The sequence below is a fragment of the Balaenoptera borealis genome (assembly GCF_965194805.1).
Source record: "Balaenoptera borealis genome assembly, chromosome: 2".
NCBI classification, from domain to species: Eukaryota; Metazoa; Chordata; class Mammalia; order Artiodactyla; family Balaenopteridae; genus Balaenoptera; species Balaenoptera borealis.
The window spans coordinates 131984542-131999820 of record NC_138867.1 but is presented as its reverse complement, the minus strand read 5'-3'; the positions used below and the strand labels follow the sequence as shown (position 1 = coordinate 131999820).

Below are 15279 nucleotides of genomic sequence, written 5' to 3'. Positions count from 1 at the left end.
TCTGCTGGGAATCCCTATGCTCCCCACCCCTCCCCAGCCCTGCCCCTGCCTTCAAAGACTTAGGTCAGGAGTTCCTCCTTCTGGAAGCGTTCCCTGCTCCCACCACCCCCCCTCCATCCATCTGGGCTAACTGGCTCTCCTGTGTGCTCACATATAACCCCGTACCTGCGGCTACCAGAAGGAGATCCCACTGGATCCCGAGTGACTCCGCTGGCGCGAGGAGCCAAGTGTGGTGGTGAAAGCTCAGGACCCTGCAGGCCAACCACAGCTCCATCAGTGACCAGCTGTGTGACCTGGGGTGCAATATTTCATCTCCTTGGTGCTGAGTGCCCTCATCTATAAAATGGGGATATTTATAGTGTGTTTGCCATTGGATTGCTATGAAGATTAAGAACAATAATGTATGTAAGGTGCTTAAGACCGTGTCTGGCCAAAGCAGCCTGCAGAGGAGTTACCATCATGAGCGTCTGAAGCTCAGGGGCTGTGAGTCACGCAGCTTGGTGGCCTCACTACCTGGCACGGCGTCTGGTCCACAGCAGGGTGCAGGGTACGGACGAATGGATTCATTCTCCCTCCACTCCCATAGCCTCCAACCTGCTGCCCCGGCCTCCGGTGCCTCCTGTGTTGCCACTTCCACATTTCTGAGGCACACCTCGGATCAGGCCATCATCTGTGCAAACTCTATCCTCGGCTTCCCTGTGTCCTGAGGCCCAGCCTACCAGCCTCCCAGTCAGAGCCCCGGTGACACAGCCCTCACTCCCTGCAGTGACTCTCTAACGGGCATCCAAAGGTGCAGTGACTCTGCCACCTGAGAGACCCCGATCCTAGTATGCGTGCTTTGCTAAATTCCTAACCTTCCTCAGGGCCACCTTAGAAGTCACTGCCTTTCAGAAGTCCTTCCTGACCTCTTCCTCCTGGCATCGCCTGGCTGACCCCCACCTCAGTACTCAGGCTGCTCTGCCTTGTGCACCACATCACTGTGAACTTGACTATGTCCCCTGTAGACTAGGAGCTCTCTGAAGGCAGGGGCTGTTTTCTGTACCTATCACATAGTAATGACCCCCGCCCCAAATCAACTGAGGTGGGACCCAGAACAAAAACAAATTGTTGAAACCACTGTAGTGGGAACTCAAAAAAAAAGAGACAATGCAGTTAGGTAAAAGGCAGAATGTAACATGTGTTTACTCATTGGTATTCAAGGCTAATGGCTAAGTGTTAAAAAAAATTTTGAAAGAGGTTGATCTCTTAACAAGGAGAATGGCTTTAGCTAAAGAATACATATGTGCAGGGTAATAAGCTAATCCTCCACAGGAAGTGAGGATTTTTCCCATGAATTAAAAAGGAACTGAAGTAGCTGGAAGAGATTAAGACAATTATCCCTGCCTTTGCCAGCAGTGTTTTGTCCATCTCCACCCAAACACAACACACAAACATACTCATGCACACACATAAAACAATCTGACGAGAAAATGGTCCATGCATTAACTTCCTTAGGGCTGCCAGAAAACATTACCACAAACTACGTGGCTTAAAAAAAGAAATTTACTGTCTCACAGTTCTGGAGGCTACAAGTTCAGAAGTGAGGTGTTGGCAAGGCCAGGCCTCCCTCTAAAGCCTCTGGGGGAGGATGTGCCTTTGCCTCTTCCAGCTGCTGGTCACCCCAGGCCTCCTGGTTTACACAGCACAGCTCCCATCTCTGCCTCAGACTTCACATGGCCGTCTTCCTTCACTGTGTCCCCCGTCTTATAAAAACACCAGTCAGTCACACATGATTAAGTTACACAAGACCATGCTACTCTAGCATGTCCTCATCTTAACCAAATACATCGGCAATGACCAAGTATGGTCACATTCTGAGGGCCTGGCGTTAGAACTTCAACGTATCTTTTCGGGGGGGACACGATTCAACCCACAGCAGTCCATTCATCCATGGGAGATGTGGTCCTTGGAGAAAGACCCGCCCAAGGTCACACAGCAACTGAAGGCATTTCCTCCACCAGGAAAACACCAGAACAGGGGGTCAGCAAACCAGGGCCTGCCAACCAGTCTGCTGCCTGATTCTGCAAATAAAGTTTTACTGGCACAGGGCATGCCCATTCATTTATGTATTGTCTCCGCTGCTTCCACACTACAATCACAGGGCTGGGGAGCTGCAGCAGAGATCATATGGCCTGCAAAACCTAAAATATTCTCTGGGCTACAAGAATACATAAAATACACTGGCCACGTTTGGGGGTGGAATTTCTAGAGACAGGAGGAAGCCCAGGCCCAAATGGCAGCTCTCTGGGACCCCTTCTCTCCAGCTGGAAGCCCTCTCAGCTGTCCTGCTAGGAAAGCTCCTTCAGTATAACTTCCGTCTGCCTAGAGAAATGGCAAAACATAGCACTACAACATTCGTGCCACTGAAGCTGTACAGATTAAATTCTATAAGCATTTCCGAGAGACAGAGATTAGTTCTCGCAGGAAGGTCAAAGAAGACTTTCTGGGAAGGGAAAGACTTGAGAGGAGCCTGCAAAGACGAGTAGTGGACTCTCAAGAAATTCTTTAGGCCACACTGAGCCACAGCATTATTACCTAGGACTCTGCTCAGCTACAGGAAGTGAGTTCCCCATCACTGGAGGTGTTCAAGCCAACGATGGCTGACCATTTGGCAGGGATGCAGTTGGGGGAGACAGGGCAAGATGAAAGACAGTCCCCCGGAATTGTGGATTCCACAGCGGTAGGCGGATGGCTTCTTCAGTCTCATATCTCATCATATTTGCTCAGAGAGACACACACAGCAGAGGGGAGACACGTAGGGAGGGAGTGGGGGTGGAGGGAGAGAGACACACACACAGAGAGAAAAGAGAGGGCTGAGAATCAGAAGGGGTGAAAGAGGCGAACTCACACCCAAAGCCAAAGAGAGCCCACACAAACCACGGAGGGAGGAAATCCACACCAGGGCTTTTTGTCCCCTTAACTGCTACAGAGGAAAAAAAGAGAGAGCAAAACCCTGACAATTAGTTAAAACTAATCAAATGTCCCTTTAATACCTCTGGCTTGGCACCTGGCAGCCTTCTTAATGTGCCCCATTGTTCCCTGGCAGGGCTCGTGGCTGCCTCTCCCGCTGCCAGGGGAGGGGAAGAGCAGCGGCCCAGCCAGGATCCAGGCTGGGGAGGGAGGCCCGGAGAGGCACACCCCAGACACACAGGGATGACTCTGCAGGGAGACCCTACCGCCCTCCCCAGCGGGAAAGTGAACACACCAGATGGCAAGATCTGGCAACTGCCCAAAGTGAGGGGCGCAGGAAGAGTTTCAGGTCTCAAAGCTGACGAGGCCTTTTTACTTGTACTCTGCTCACATGCCAGGAAGGTATTATCCCCACTTTACAGATGAGGAAATGGAGGCCAAGAGAGGTCAAATGACTTGCCACGGGCATCAGTAAAACGTGGTAGTTAAGAGGCAGTTAAGCAAAGTTTGAGAGTCAGAAATCTGAATCTGAGTCTGAGTCTCACCACTTGTTTGTTCTGCAGGCCCGAGAGGTTACTTAACGCTTCCTGAGCCCCCGTTTTCCCATCTGCAAAATGACCATAGTAAGAGCACTTATAACAGTGGAGAAATGAGATGGGACCCAGGCACGGCAGGCAGCAAGAGTGCAATGATTAATGCGGGTTATTGGTACCTCTGTGGTGCCAGGGCGGAAAGAGAGACGCAACTCTCAGCCCAGGACTGGCCACCACGCCAACTGTGCCCTGTCCTCCCACACCCCACTGCCGCACCATCAGCCACCTGGAGCCTCTAAGGGAAGGTTCCGGTAGGGAGGGGGATGGAGCTGCAGCCACTCCTGCCCTGGCAAAGGGCCCTGTCCTCAGAGACCTGGGTGGCTACATTCAGCTGAACTGCCTTCACACAGGCTCTTTCCCAGAAATGCCCTCCGGATGCCTTTGAGGGCCGCCCCCACCCCCAAAAGGCATGTGCCGTTTCTGCTGGGAAAGCCATCTTCCCTCTCATTTCACAGACTCCTAACACTCCCCCTGTAACAGGAGTGTACATACTGGGGCTCCGCGACACGCCAAGAAGCACAGGCAGAAAACAAGGTGGACTCTGTGCTCACGTCGTTGCTAATGAACCTACACGCCCCTGACACAGCTGGAACCAACTATATTAGACAGGGTGGACCTCAGATTCAGAACCCCTAGAGACACAGAGAGGCAAGGCAAGTGGTTCCTAGTCTCACATTGAGCAGGAATCATCCAGATATAAACTTACTTTGAGTCTGTTCAAGAGCCTAAGGCTTATATGTTACATTTCCAAGTAACCACCTTTTCCCCCCTGGAAAGTGCATTAGGCTTACAGTCAGAGGACCAGCCTCAGCTCACTGGCTCTGTCACTTGTCCGGTCACTTATGCTCTTTGAACCTCGGCTGGCTCATCTGTCAAGTGACAAACTGGACACAGGTTATAAAGCAGGGCTCCCAAACTCCAATGTCCCCAGAGGCCAGCACAGTTACAGGAAAGGGTGAGGAACCCAGGTTTGAGATCACAAGGTGTGGCAGGGGCCGCGGCCGACGCAAGAGCCGGAGCCTGTCTAGACGGGGCAGCTGCTACCCAGATCCAGCCACTTTTTGTGATGCTGTAACCCGGGCCCAGCTGCTAGACCTTTCCATTTTCCCCCAAAAGCCAGAAAAGATAATTTTTAAAAATGTGAAATATTCCAATGTTTAGGTACTGACAACAACTTACTAACATTTAAAAATAAAGACATCCAACCATTTATGGGCCAGCATTGGATGAACCACACAAAACATGTCTCTGGGCTACATGTGGCCCACAGGCCACCAGTTTGCAACCTCCAATAAAATACCATATAAGGTTGTTTTTTTTTTTTTAAAGTAATACAAACGTCAAATAAAGTAATAAAAGAAGTTATCTGAAGGAGACAGCCATTAAGGTTTATTACCAATAAAATAACCAGGAATTCAAACTATAGTCCCTGCTGCCCCAAAAACAGTCACTAATTTTTCAGTAAAGTTAGGTGCTGAATTTAGAAACTGGTTATTTCACAGACGCGCGCACACAGGTACGCGTTTTAACTGTCAGCAGCTGACTGATCAATGCTCAGGAGGAGGCATGCAGAAATAACAGTTTTCAGTTGAGCACATACAATGTGCTTTAGCAGCGGGAAGTAATTTTCACACACTCCCCCGCCAAGATGTTTCCAACCTGTTTCCCTTTACGAAACCCCCTTCCTCCAAAGCCCGGCCAGCCCCCTCTGCTCAGCAGCGCTGGCCTCTCCATCTTCCAGGAGGCTGACATTTGTAACGGGGCGAGACCAGCCCAAACATACAACCCCGGTTAACTGGGAAGCTGCCCAGGAGTGAGGCTCCCAGGCGGCCCGTGGGACCTGCTGCAATACTGCACTGAGGCATTCGGCTCGCAGAAGAGCATTCCAGAGCCAACACAATGGATCCAAGAACCAGGCTCGTGGGGCTCTCAGCGATAACCTCCCACGTCCGTCCGGGGAAGAGGGTGGACTCACCCGAGGTCAGAGGATGGCAAGGCAGCAGGAGGGAGCCTCGGGCTGTGAGCTCTGCTCTGCTTGGGGGGGACTCCAGGGCTGGAACCCTGTTTCCATCACTTCCCAGCTGTGTGGCCCCGGATACGTCATGGAACCTCTCTGCTCATTTTCTTCCTTTAATGTCATTTAATCACCATGACATGACGAAGGAATGCTGACTGTGCTCATTTTAGGAGAAGGCAGAGCTGGGCCTGGGAATCAGGGGTCCAGTTCCCAATCACACACTCTCTCCAACTCAAGGGAGAGGCCCCTAGGGTCTCCATAATGTGACCCCTTCCTGGGAAGGCCCTGAGTTCAATACCCACCCCCTCTGTGGGCATCTCACCTTTGCCCCCACAGCAGGAAGGCAGAGGACCCAACTGCGAAAGGCAACAGATCACAGGCACCAGCGGAAAGCAAAGCTTTAGGGCCCCAGAGAGTCCCTGTGGCCCACTGCAGAGGGATCTGCAAAATGCACGGCCCATCCCAGATGCCAGTCCCAGACTCTGAGCTGTCTGCATCTGACACGGCGCCACTATTAACAGGCACCAGAGTCCCCCGGGGAGAGCTGGCTGGCAACCTGGGGAAGCTGCAGCTAAACACTCCCCAGGAATAGACGTTCGAAGCGCTCCTGGGGGGAAAGGAGTAAGCACCTGGAGAGGAAGGCGAGGTCTGCCTCCTGGGGGTGTTGACAAGCTGGGGACACGGGCGGAGAGGAGAGATTTCCCTGCTGGATTCTCAGCAGGATCTGCTGAATACATGGCTCCTTGGCCCACCCCAGTCTGGCCCAAGCAGGCTCCTTGGGCACGGGTCCTGGAGCCTCCACCGTTACCAGGCTCCTCAGGGACGCCGAAGCGCCCCGCAGTTCCAGAAGAACCATTCCCCGAGGCCAGGCTTCCTGCACTCGGCCAGCAGTCACCGAGCACCCACACATCATTCACTCACTCACCTGCTCCTTCGGTCCCTCAGCAAATACTCTGGGCAATCAAGAGAGGGTGACTGGGATGGAGGTTCCTTCAGGAGCAGACAGGCTGGACAGATCAAAAACGATGACTACACTGCATGTTTTCATAAGGGGCTCTGGACCCCTGAGGAGAGACGGCTGCCCCAGCAAGGGTGAGTCAGGTTTAGGGGCAAGATGGCAGGGAAGAAGGGTGTCAGAGGCAAGGGAGCAGCATGTGTGGAGGTCCAGAGGCTCACAGAACACACAGACAGGGGCAGGGAGGGAGAAGCAGAAAGAAAGGCAGGACCATGCCTTCCTGGAAAGGCCTCTGGTCTAAATGGGCAGAGAAAGCCGGGGGCTCAGGGGAACTAAAGCAGGGTGAGAGACCCCTGGGGGCTAGAGTGACCAAAGAACACTTCCTGGAAGCAGCGAAGAATACTGCCTAGAAGGACGCAGAGGATTTGTGTTCTCTCCTCGGGGAGGAAGTAGGTGGGCACCCCCAGTGATGGATTCAGATTCCAAAGAGGCAGGGAGTGGGGTACAAAGAGCAGCCTGTGCCATGAGGCCAACCACCTATCCTCCACCTTCCAGACAAAGACAATATAAGCATCCCTCCCTACCTCCGCCACAGGGAGGCCAAGAAGAATGGACCCCTACTCTAAGCCAGGCACTGCCCACAAGCAGCAGCACTACCACACTCAACTGAGCGCTTTCTGTACCAGGCCTGGCGCTCAGGGTCTCACCCACAGTGACTCACCCAACCCTCAGAAGGCCCACCCCCAGAGTTAACATTATGCCCATTTTACAGGCCAAGAATTCCAGGCACAGAGGTCAAGCGACTTGCCCAAGGCCAGAGATCTGAACCAGGCAGTGTAGCTCCAAAGCCGAAGCCCTACACGTTGCTCCACAGTGTCTCAGTCTAGTGAGATTGGGGAGTCGCTATGCCAATGGGGCTTCGGCAGGGGTGGGGTGAAGGTTCCTCTTCAAGGTCACCAAATGACCTTGTGGGCTCACCGAGGAAGTTCAGTCTTAGAGCAATGGTCACTACCCTCTGTGCAGACATCTGGGCTCCCATGGCAGCCTCGCAGGAGGGGTGGAGGGGCGGTGTGGAAAGCAGGGTCTTTCTCCCGCCTCAGCACTGGGTCAGAGACTCACAGGCTCAAACACCAGCTCCACAACCACACGCTGTGCATCCTTGGGCCATCCTTGGGCAAATACCTGTACCTCTGTGAGCCTCCACTCCCTCACTGGCTCCCACCTGTCTATAATTGTGAGTATTTAACAAGACATACAGGTAAAGGGCTTATGAGTCCAATGCCTAGCAGAATAAGTGCTAAATAAATGGTAGCTGCTATTAATTATTATTGACATTACCATCTTATCATCTACATCATCATCTTTCTTGTTAGTGTCATTTCATACTGTGGCTTTTATCATCTAGGAAATCTGAAGACCATTCAGCATCTGAAGCTCAGAATTCTCTCAAAACCAAAGAGAAGGAAGAAATGGGCCTGCTTTTCCCCTTCCCTCTCCTATCTATACTCAGCAGAGGGCAGCAAACAGGAACCATCCAAAGATAAGAGGAGAGAGACACATGGAGAGAAAGCTACACACTCATAAATACACACCCACCCACCACAGCAAGCGGAATTGTTTAGCTTCCTCTAGCTTCCAAAGTATGAACACTCCGCCTCCTCCAGCTAAGAAGGGCCAGGCAGAAAAAAACTCGAAGCTGAAGAGACAGAAGTTCTTTTTCAGCTTGAGACAAATTTTCAACCAACTGCCTTTTAATGGGGGGTGGAGGAGTGGAGGAGAGGGGCAGCTCTCAGGACACCTGTGAGGGGAAAGGAAGGCGGCAGCAGAACTCATAAGATTAAATAAAAGCAGCTTTTAACTGCTCCTTATCTTAACCCTCCACTTACCCTGTGCTGGAAGCATTTGCGCCCGGGCTTTCCCCAGGAGGGCACTGAGGCCCACAGAGTGAATCATCTCAGCCAGGGGTGGCAGAGCTGGGATGAGGATACGGACCTCCAGGCTGCAGGTTCAGTAACTAAAACTGAGTCCAAGATGGCAAAGAGGTTTTATCTCAAGGCCCAGGTCTGATGCCCAGCAGTGACTGGCCGGGACACTGTGTCAGCAGGATTCTGGAGTGGACATTTGTTGGCTTCATCCCTAGATTTCATTTCCCCTCCTCCCCATGACAGCACCCAGATTTTTCTCCTGGAACCTGCTCTTCCTATGATTTGGGTGGCCTGACCCCACCCCTAGCTGCAGGGTGGGTTAGGTCAATCAGCATAGCTCATCCTCCTGACTAGTGTGAATGGTTTGATGCAAATTGGGCCAATAACACCTAAGGAGTCTCGCTAGAGTTTATAGGAAATAAGTTTCCACTCTCTTATAAAGAAGCTACCAGAAGAAGCAGACTCTCTCCTGTAGGATCTGCGTGTGGATACAAGGTGAGAAAGAGCCTCAACCATTTCTTGCTACCTTGGGGGCTCAGTCACCGATGTGAACCTCTAGAACATACCACACCTGAAGTCCACTGCAGTTACAGGAGTTAGTTCAGCCTACGTGGCTTAATTCCTTCTGTTAACTGCAACTGAGAATCTGAGGCGGCTCTTAGACTCAGATTGGCTCTGTCTGCCACGGGGAGCAGTAATGGTGCCACACGCTATGCATCCTTTTAATTCCTCTATTGCCCTGCTGGATCCCATTGCCACCTTAAAATTTAATACATTTCACTTGCTTTAAAACTGTAAAAATTTGGAAAGAAAATTTACAAAAATAGATCTGCAAAAAAGCCCGGTAAGTTCCAGCAGATAATCGGTCTCGATACGTACTGGCCTCCAAAACTGGGAGTGATAATCTTGGCTCATGAGGGATATAATCGTAGAGAAGGATCAAATATTAGGATGTGAAGGGAAAAACCATGCATGGTGAGACAGAGCAAGAACTTGGAGAAGAACTGGGCTCTGGTCTGCCTCCCTCCCTCTGAGAACTGATTTCCCCTCTCCTGGGCCTCAGTTTTCGTATCTACTACATGAGGGGCTTGGACTAGATAACTTCTGTAGCACCCTTCCTGCTCTGACACGCATAGATCCTATAGCAAACATGTTCTGACTGTCTTCCAAGTGCGAAGGCTTAAGCTATGTGCTAGAGGAGGATGTGGTTTCTACGCCAAGACATTTCCGGGACGAGAGGCCACGATGCACTCCTTAGACACAGGAACTCAGGCATGTATAGCCTACCTCCTTTCCTGGGCATGAGGACAATGGTTCTCTGAGAAGCAGGACTCAAATTATTTAAGTCTTCCTGGGGGCATCGGGGGCAAGGGGGCATCAGCTCTTCCCTTGCTGGCTCTGACACATACATGACATACCGTCAGATATATGCATGATACAGAGCCCACTGCAAACACCTTGTGAGCATTTAGCTGCCACGGGACACATTTCTGGCTGCCAAGTTTGCCTCAGGGTGTCTTTTAGTGATGAGATCCTGATGCCATCTCTGTGTAAGAGCTGACTGCGGACAAGGTACAATTAGCAAGCAAGATGGTTATCCTTTAAATGGGCCTTTGCTTTTACATTCCTGATTCCATTCTTCGTTATCATGTCACTGGAGCCAACAGATTAAAGGCTGAACACAGCCTGAGAGAAGGCATTAGAGTATAAACATATCCCTAAGTAGTGGTCTCGTCACAAGGTAGATATGGCGGCCTGTTTAAACACACTTCTGCTATCCAGACCTTTCCAACACAAGCTTCCAAACTCACAGAACCCCAGGATGCTGGAGTTGGGAAAGTCCTAACAAAGTATCTATCCCCTACAGTGCAAATAAGATTCAACATGCCATTAACTCCACTTGAGTAGCAGTGTTGAGAAACAGTCGGAGGCCAAGTTTGGGCTTCGAGGGAAAGTGATTGATTAGCAATGTCTGCCCTGGCCAGGGGAGTGGAAGCACTCTTCTGACACACATTTACCTTTCTCCTTCTGAATCTAAGCCCTCACTTCACAGGTGGAGAATCTAAGGCCCAGAGGAGTTAAACCACTTTCCTGAGGTCACACAGTGAGTTCAGGGCAAGAGAGTAAACTAAAACCCAGGCCTCTGTTCCCAGACCTTTCTCAGTTGGGCTCCCTAGGAAACTGCAAGCCTAGGATGAAAAAAGAATGCAGGAAGTCAGATTTGCTCAGGTAAATCAACAACCCTTCCCCAGTGGCATCAGATTTCAGTTGGGCAAGCAGACAAAGAAGTGATTAGCAATCTAAAGGATCCCAACCCCTCTGTAGAGAATTAAACAAATCATTCCATGGCTACATTTCTGTGGTACTTAACTTCCTGATGGGTAAGGCTCTGCCACCAGGAAGAATAAAAAAACGGGGCAGGGGGAGGGAAGTATTGATTTCTGGATGTTCTAAGAACAAAGTTCAGCTCTGACACAATGAGAAAAACTCTTGATATTTGAAAATTAAAGTCGTTGGTATTCCATTATCCCACCAATTTCTATTGCATGCTTGCTATTATCCAATGAAGTCATTTTCACAAGAGAATATGGCTCAGAAATGGGGAGGGACTGCATCACATTTCTTAACACGGGTTCTTAATAGCCAGTTCCCAAGCCTGGAATATGAAACAGACCAGAGAATTAAACCAAGCTGTTAAGCACATTGGGACTAGAAATGAGAGGCACCCCCCAAATTAAAATGAAGATGGCTTCAAGACTGGCTTTTCTTGCTTGGTTTTGCAACTTTCCAAGAAGCCAGCTGTCCGACCAGATGAATGCTCAAATCCTTGAAGCTTTATGTGTCCTTTACAAATCAGCTGCCCTACCCAGCTCCAGTAGTACACTAAGCATAAGCTAGCATAAATTACACAGACTTACGTTCTAGCAGATGATAAACCCTCTGAATTTAAAATCCTGTATTCTTTAATCCAGTGGAGAAATCAAGGAGTTAAAGGACTAAAACAGTGAGTATGTTACCATCAAGGAAACTTCTCTCAAATCCACAAGGAATATAGTTTTCATTTGGATAAAATCCTGTTGTCCGACTTCCCTCCAGAGCCTCTGCAGTTATTTCTACTCAAAAGATCAATGAGGTGCTCTGGGGTAATTCTCAACAATTACAGGAGTGACAAGCTGAGCTCAGAACTGGTCAGCCCTGTCGAAAGAAGCTCTGTGTGCTTGAGATGCCAGATTCCCCAGATAGCAGCCTGATGTGGTACGTGCACGTTCCAGCGCTCTGGGATGAGGGATGGAACACCAGCACTCTGAGAAGTCAGCCTCCTCCCTTGAGGCCAGCTGACATTCAAAAGGACTCGAGGCCAAGCCTAGTGCTGTGCATCTGCAGGAGAGTGAAACAAAAAGGGGCTGTGTGGAAATTTGGCAGGGTGTTCCTGAAAGGCAGCAGATGAATGCTGAATCCTATGGCACCTAGAAGAGCTGATCGTTGGGGAAACAGCTCCATTCTACTGCTCCCAGGAGGCTAAGATATTTTCTTTAAAGCAAGGATCATCAGTTGGCATCCCCTACCACCACCACCAAACCCCTTTACCACTTCTTTCTCCTCTTCCCCTTCATGATATTCCAGAGAAAAAGAAATGAACAAGAACTAGACCTTCCCAGATGAGCCTCTCTGTCCATTTCAGTTAAGGGCTCCGAGCGGCGCCCAGCTGTTGCTCCCCTCTCTCTCTGCCCAAAAGGCTGCTTTACTCCATCAATCCCCTCTTGTGCAAGTGACTAATTTACTTTGAAAGCTCAGGCCAAACTGGCAGTTAACCTTGACCTTCTCTCTACACATCTGGATCTATAGAAAATGAAAATCAGGATTTCTCTGGCATCCACAGCAAATGAAATACGAGGGCTTTCTCCAGGCAGAGGCAGAATGTCAGGAGCTCTTTCAGAACTGGCTACAGCTATTCCAAAGGAGAGTCTGCACTTGGGCAGGACAATGCCCCCTTGATCTGGGGCTGTGTCTAGTACGGAGTCTTCACAGCTAGGGATGCTACAAGGGGCTCCTGCCTCAGGAAAGGAAAAAGAAGTGGCCATTGTCCTCCACATTGGTTCACTGACAGTATCACAGAAAGCTGGAGCTGGACCAGTAACCACATTTTACAGATGGAGAAAGGGAGGCTCAGAGAGGGAGATGGGAGGTGGTCAAGGACACACACAGCAAGTTAACAGTAAAGCTGAGGACAGAACCCTGAACTCCTGACCCTGATGCTAGTACAGGGTGGGAACAGATTTCATGAAGGAAAAACCCATATAGATACAGAATTTAAGAGAGGCATCGAAGTCAGCTGTCAGGGTTTGAACCAGGGGTTTAGGAAAGGAGTTGGAGCCTTACTTTCCAAACAGTAGATCTACCAAAAGGATTAACCAGGTCCTCCAGGATGGTTTGCAACAATTACCAGAATGACAGGCTGCCCTCAAACTGGTCAGCCCTGTCGCAAAGAGCCCTCTGTACTCAAGACAGCTGATCCTGGGAAGAGAAAGGAAAACCATCCAAATTCAGCCTCTTCCCTTATCCGCCGACCATCAGTCAAGTTCAACCCTGATGCACAACTTATCCACTTCCCACGGGACCAAGCAAATCCCACAAGAGAACCTGAAATGTCCCACTGTGTGAAACAGTTCATGCATATATAGCCTCACTGGCACCTACTGAGCTAGGAGCTAGGACAGTAGAAGTGATGTGACAGAGCTTTTGCTATCAGTCTACATGTACTCCTCTCTCTCTCTCTCTCTCTCTCACACACACACACACACACACACACACACACACAAATGTACATAGGTGAGTTCAGAGGAGGCAAAAATAATTAAGATTTCAGTCTTGGCTGCAAGAAACACAACACCTAATCAGCCTGGACAAGTTCAGAAGGGGTCATGGGTACTCTGAGAAGGGACAGGGGAAGCATCTGATGTTCCATCCTCAGAGCACTGGGCACAAGTAGCCTCTGGGGAATTTGAGGGTTCTCCCACCACAGCCTCCACTTCTGGATTCCCAGAAAGTCAAAGGCAGCAGGCCCCTCAAAGACCAGGAGCCCCACCACCATCCCCCAGGGCCTGAAGCTCCAAGGAGAGCGTGATCCTTGCATCCTCCGAGGAATCCAGAGGATCTGGGAAAGAAAGACGGCTGGGAAAGAAGGAGGGTGGAGAGGACGAAGGCCCAGGTGTCTCTTTGGGCAGATGGGTAAACAAGAAAAGGAGCTGACCTGAGTAGGAAACATCGCGATCAGCAAGTGGGGGGGAAAAGCGGAAAAGACCTGGACACCAAATAGAAGGACCAGCATCTCCAGAAGAAGGAGTCATCCTGGGATACAGGGCTGCAGGATCCTCCAAAAGAGAGGGATGCTGGAAGAGGTGAGGGGACACCAGACAGGGACAGAAAAGAGGATGGCAACCTATGGGAAGAAACAGACCATCACACTGGGCATCAGTTGGTTCGGTTTCGGAATAGCGTAGGACAAATCCTATCCTTCGCTGAGCCTCAATTTTCCCATCTAAAACAATGGGAAGAACCGAGGAGTCTCTGGAGCTGACTCTGAGAAGGCAGACAGGGGCCGATGAAGGAAGGAACCGAAGGCCAGAAGTGAATTCAGGAAGAGCGTGTTTCCAACTGCATGGCAACTGGGGGACTCACCTGTCCGGCCGCCGGGGCCACCGCTGCTCCGGATCCCCCGGGTGTGCCGTCGGGCTGCCGCTCGCGGTACAGCGCCCAGAGCCCCACGTTGGGCAGAAGGACCAGGGCCGCCAGCACCAGCGCCACCGCCTGCAGAAGCCGCTTCTCCTTCCGCCTCATCGGGGCCGGTCAGCCCCGCCGCGCCCCGCCGGCCCCGCCGCGCCGCCCCCAGCTCCGCGCGTCCGCCCGTCCGCCCGGCGGCGGCAGTACCTCAGCAAAGAGAAGCGACCGCGGCGCCGGCCCCGCTCCAACTCCGCGGCACTTCCGCCGCTCACCGGCCGGGGAGCCGGACTCCACCACAACGCCGCCACTGCGGGGGGGGGTCGCCGCCAACACCGCCGCCCCCTAGTCCTGCCGAGCTGCGCGTCCCACCCCGCCTCCTCGGGGTCGGCTGCCGAGAGCCATACGCCGCGAGCCGCGGCCTTCTCGCTGCTCTTTGTGCTCCGCCCGGAGGCGGCGAGGGCCCAGTGCAGACCGCTCCCCCCTCTCGGGCCGCGATGGTGCGGCCCGCTCCTCCGCTGCTCCCCCGCCCGCAGGAGCTTTGCGAAAGTCGGGGAGTTGGCAAGTTGGGCGCTAACTGGTGTGGGCTGGGACGCGCTCCCAGGGACCCCGAAGTCCCGCCCGGCCACTTCGGCTCCGGACTCCAGCCGAGAGTTTTCGGGCTCCCCAGGGATATGCAAATCGTGCTGGAGCCCGGCCGGACACTCCGCGCCTGGGAGTAGGGCTGTGACTTCCCACCCCCAGAGGGTCGGTCCCGAGGACCTGCGGACCTCCTTTGCCCCCCGGCCCTCGGCGTTACCAGGCGGGAAAAGGAGCCGCAGCTGCGCTGCACGCGCGAGGTTCTGTGGGCGGGCCCTGGTTTTCTTCCCTCCGAGTTCCTGGCAGTAGGTGTGAATGCTCTCTGTAAACTGGGGTGTGCTGTCCCCCACCCCACCCCGCCACCTGTCTGTTGTCCCTGCCAACCGGCGGGGAGGTGCCCGGAGCTTCTCTGCAGGACTTTTTCTCACGCGAATACAGCCTTCTTGGAGTTGAAATGCCCTCCAGTCCTACGTGTGCCTCTGGGCACTCAGCTCACGGAGCCCTTTCTCGAAACCTTTTGTCGGTTCCTATCTTCCCTTCAGC

The 15279-nt window shown here is 51.9% G+C and overlaps 1 protein-coding gene across 1 annotated transcript in view; it reads right to left on the bottom strand.

Moving 5' to 3' along the window:
• Positions 1–14431, bottom strand: part of GALNT10 (polypeptide N-acetylgalactosaminyltransferase 10) — a 223682-nt gene extending 209251 nt beyond the window's left edge. Inside the window, exon 1 of the mRNA XM_082379088.1 lies at positions 14119–14431. Within this exon, the coding sequence (XP_082235214.1) occupies positions 14119–14277 (159 nt within the window). The 5' untranslated portion in view covers positions 14278–14431. The remainder of the gene's footprint in view (positions 1–14118) is intronic.
• Positions 14432–15279: the final 848 nt, after the last annotated feature.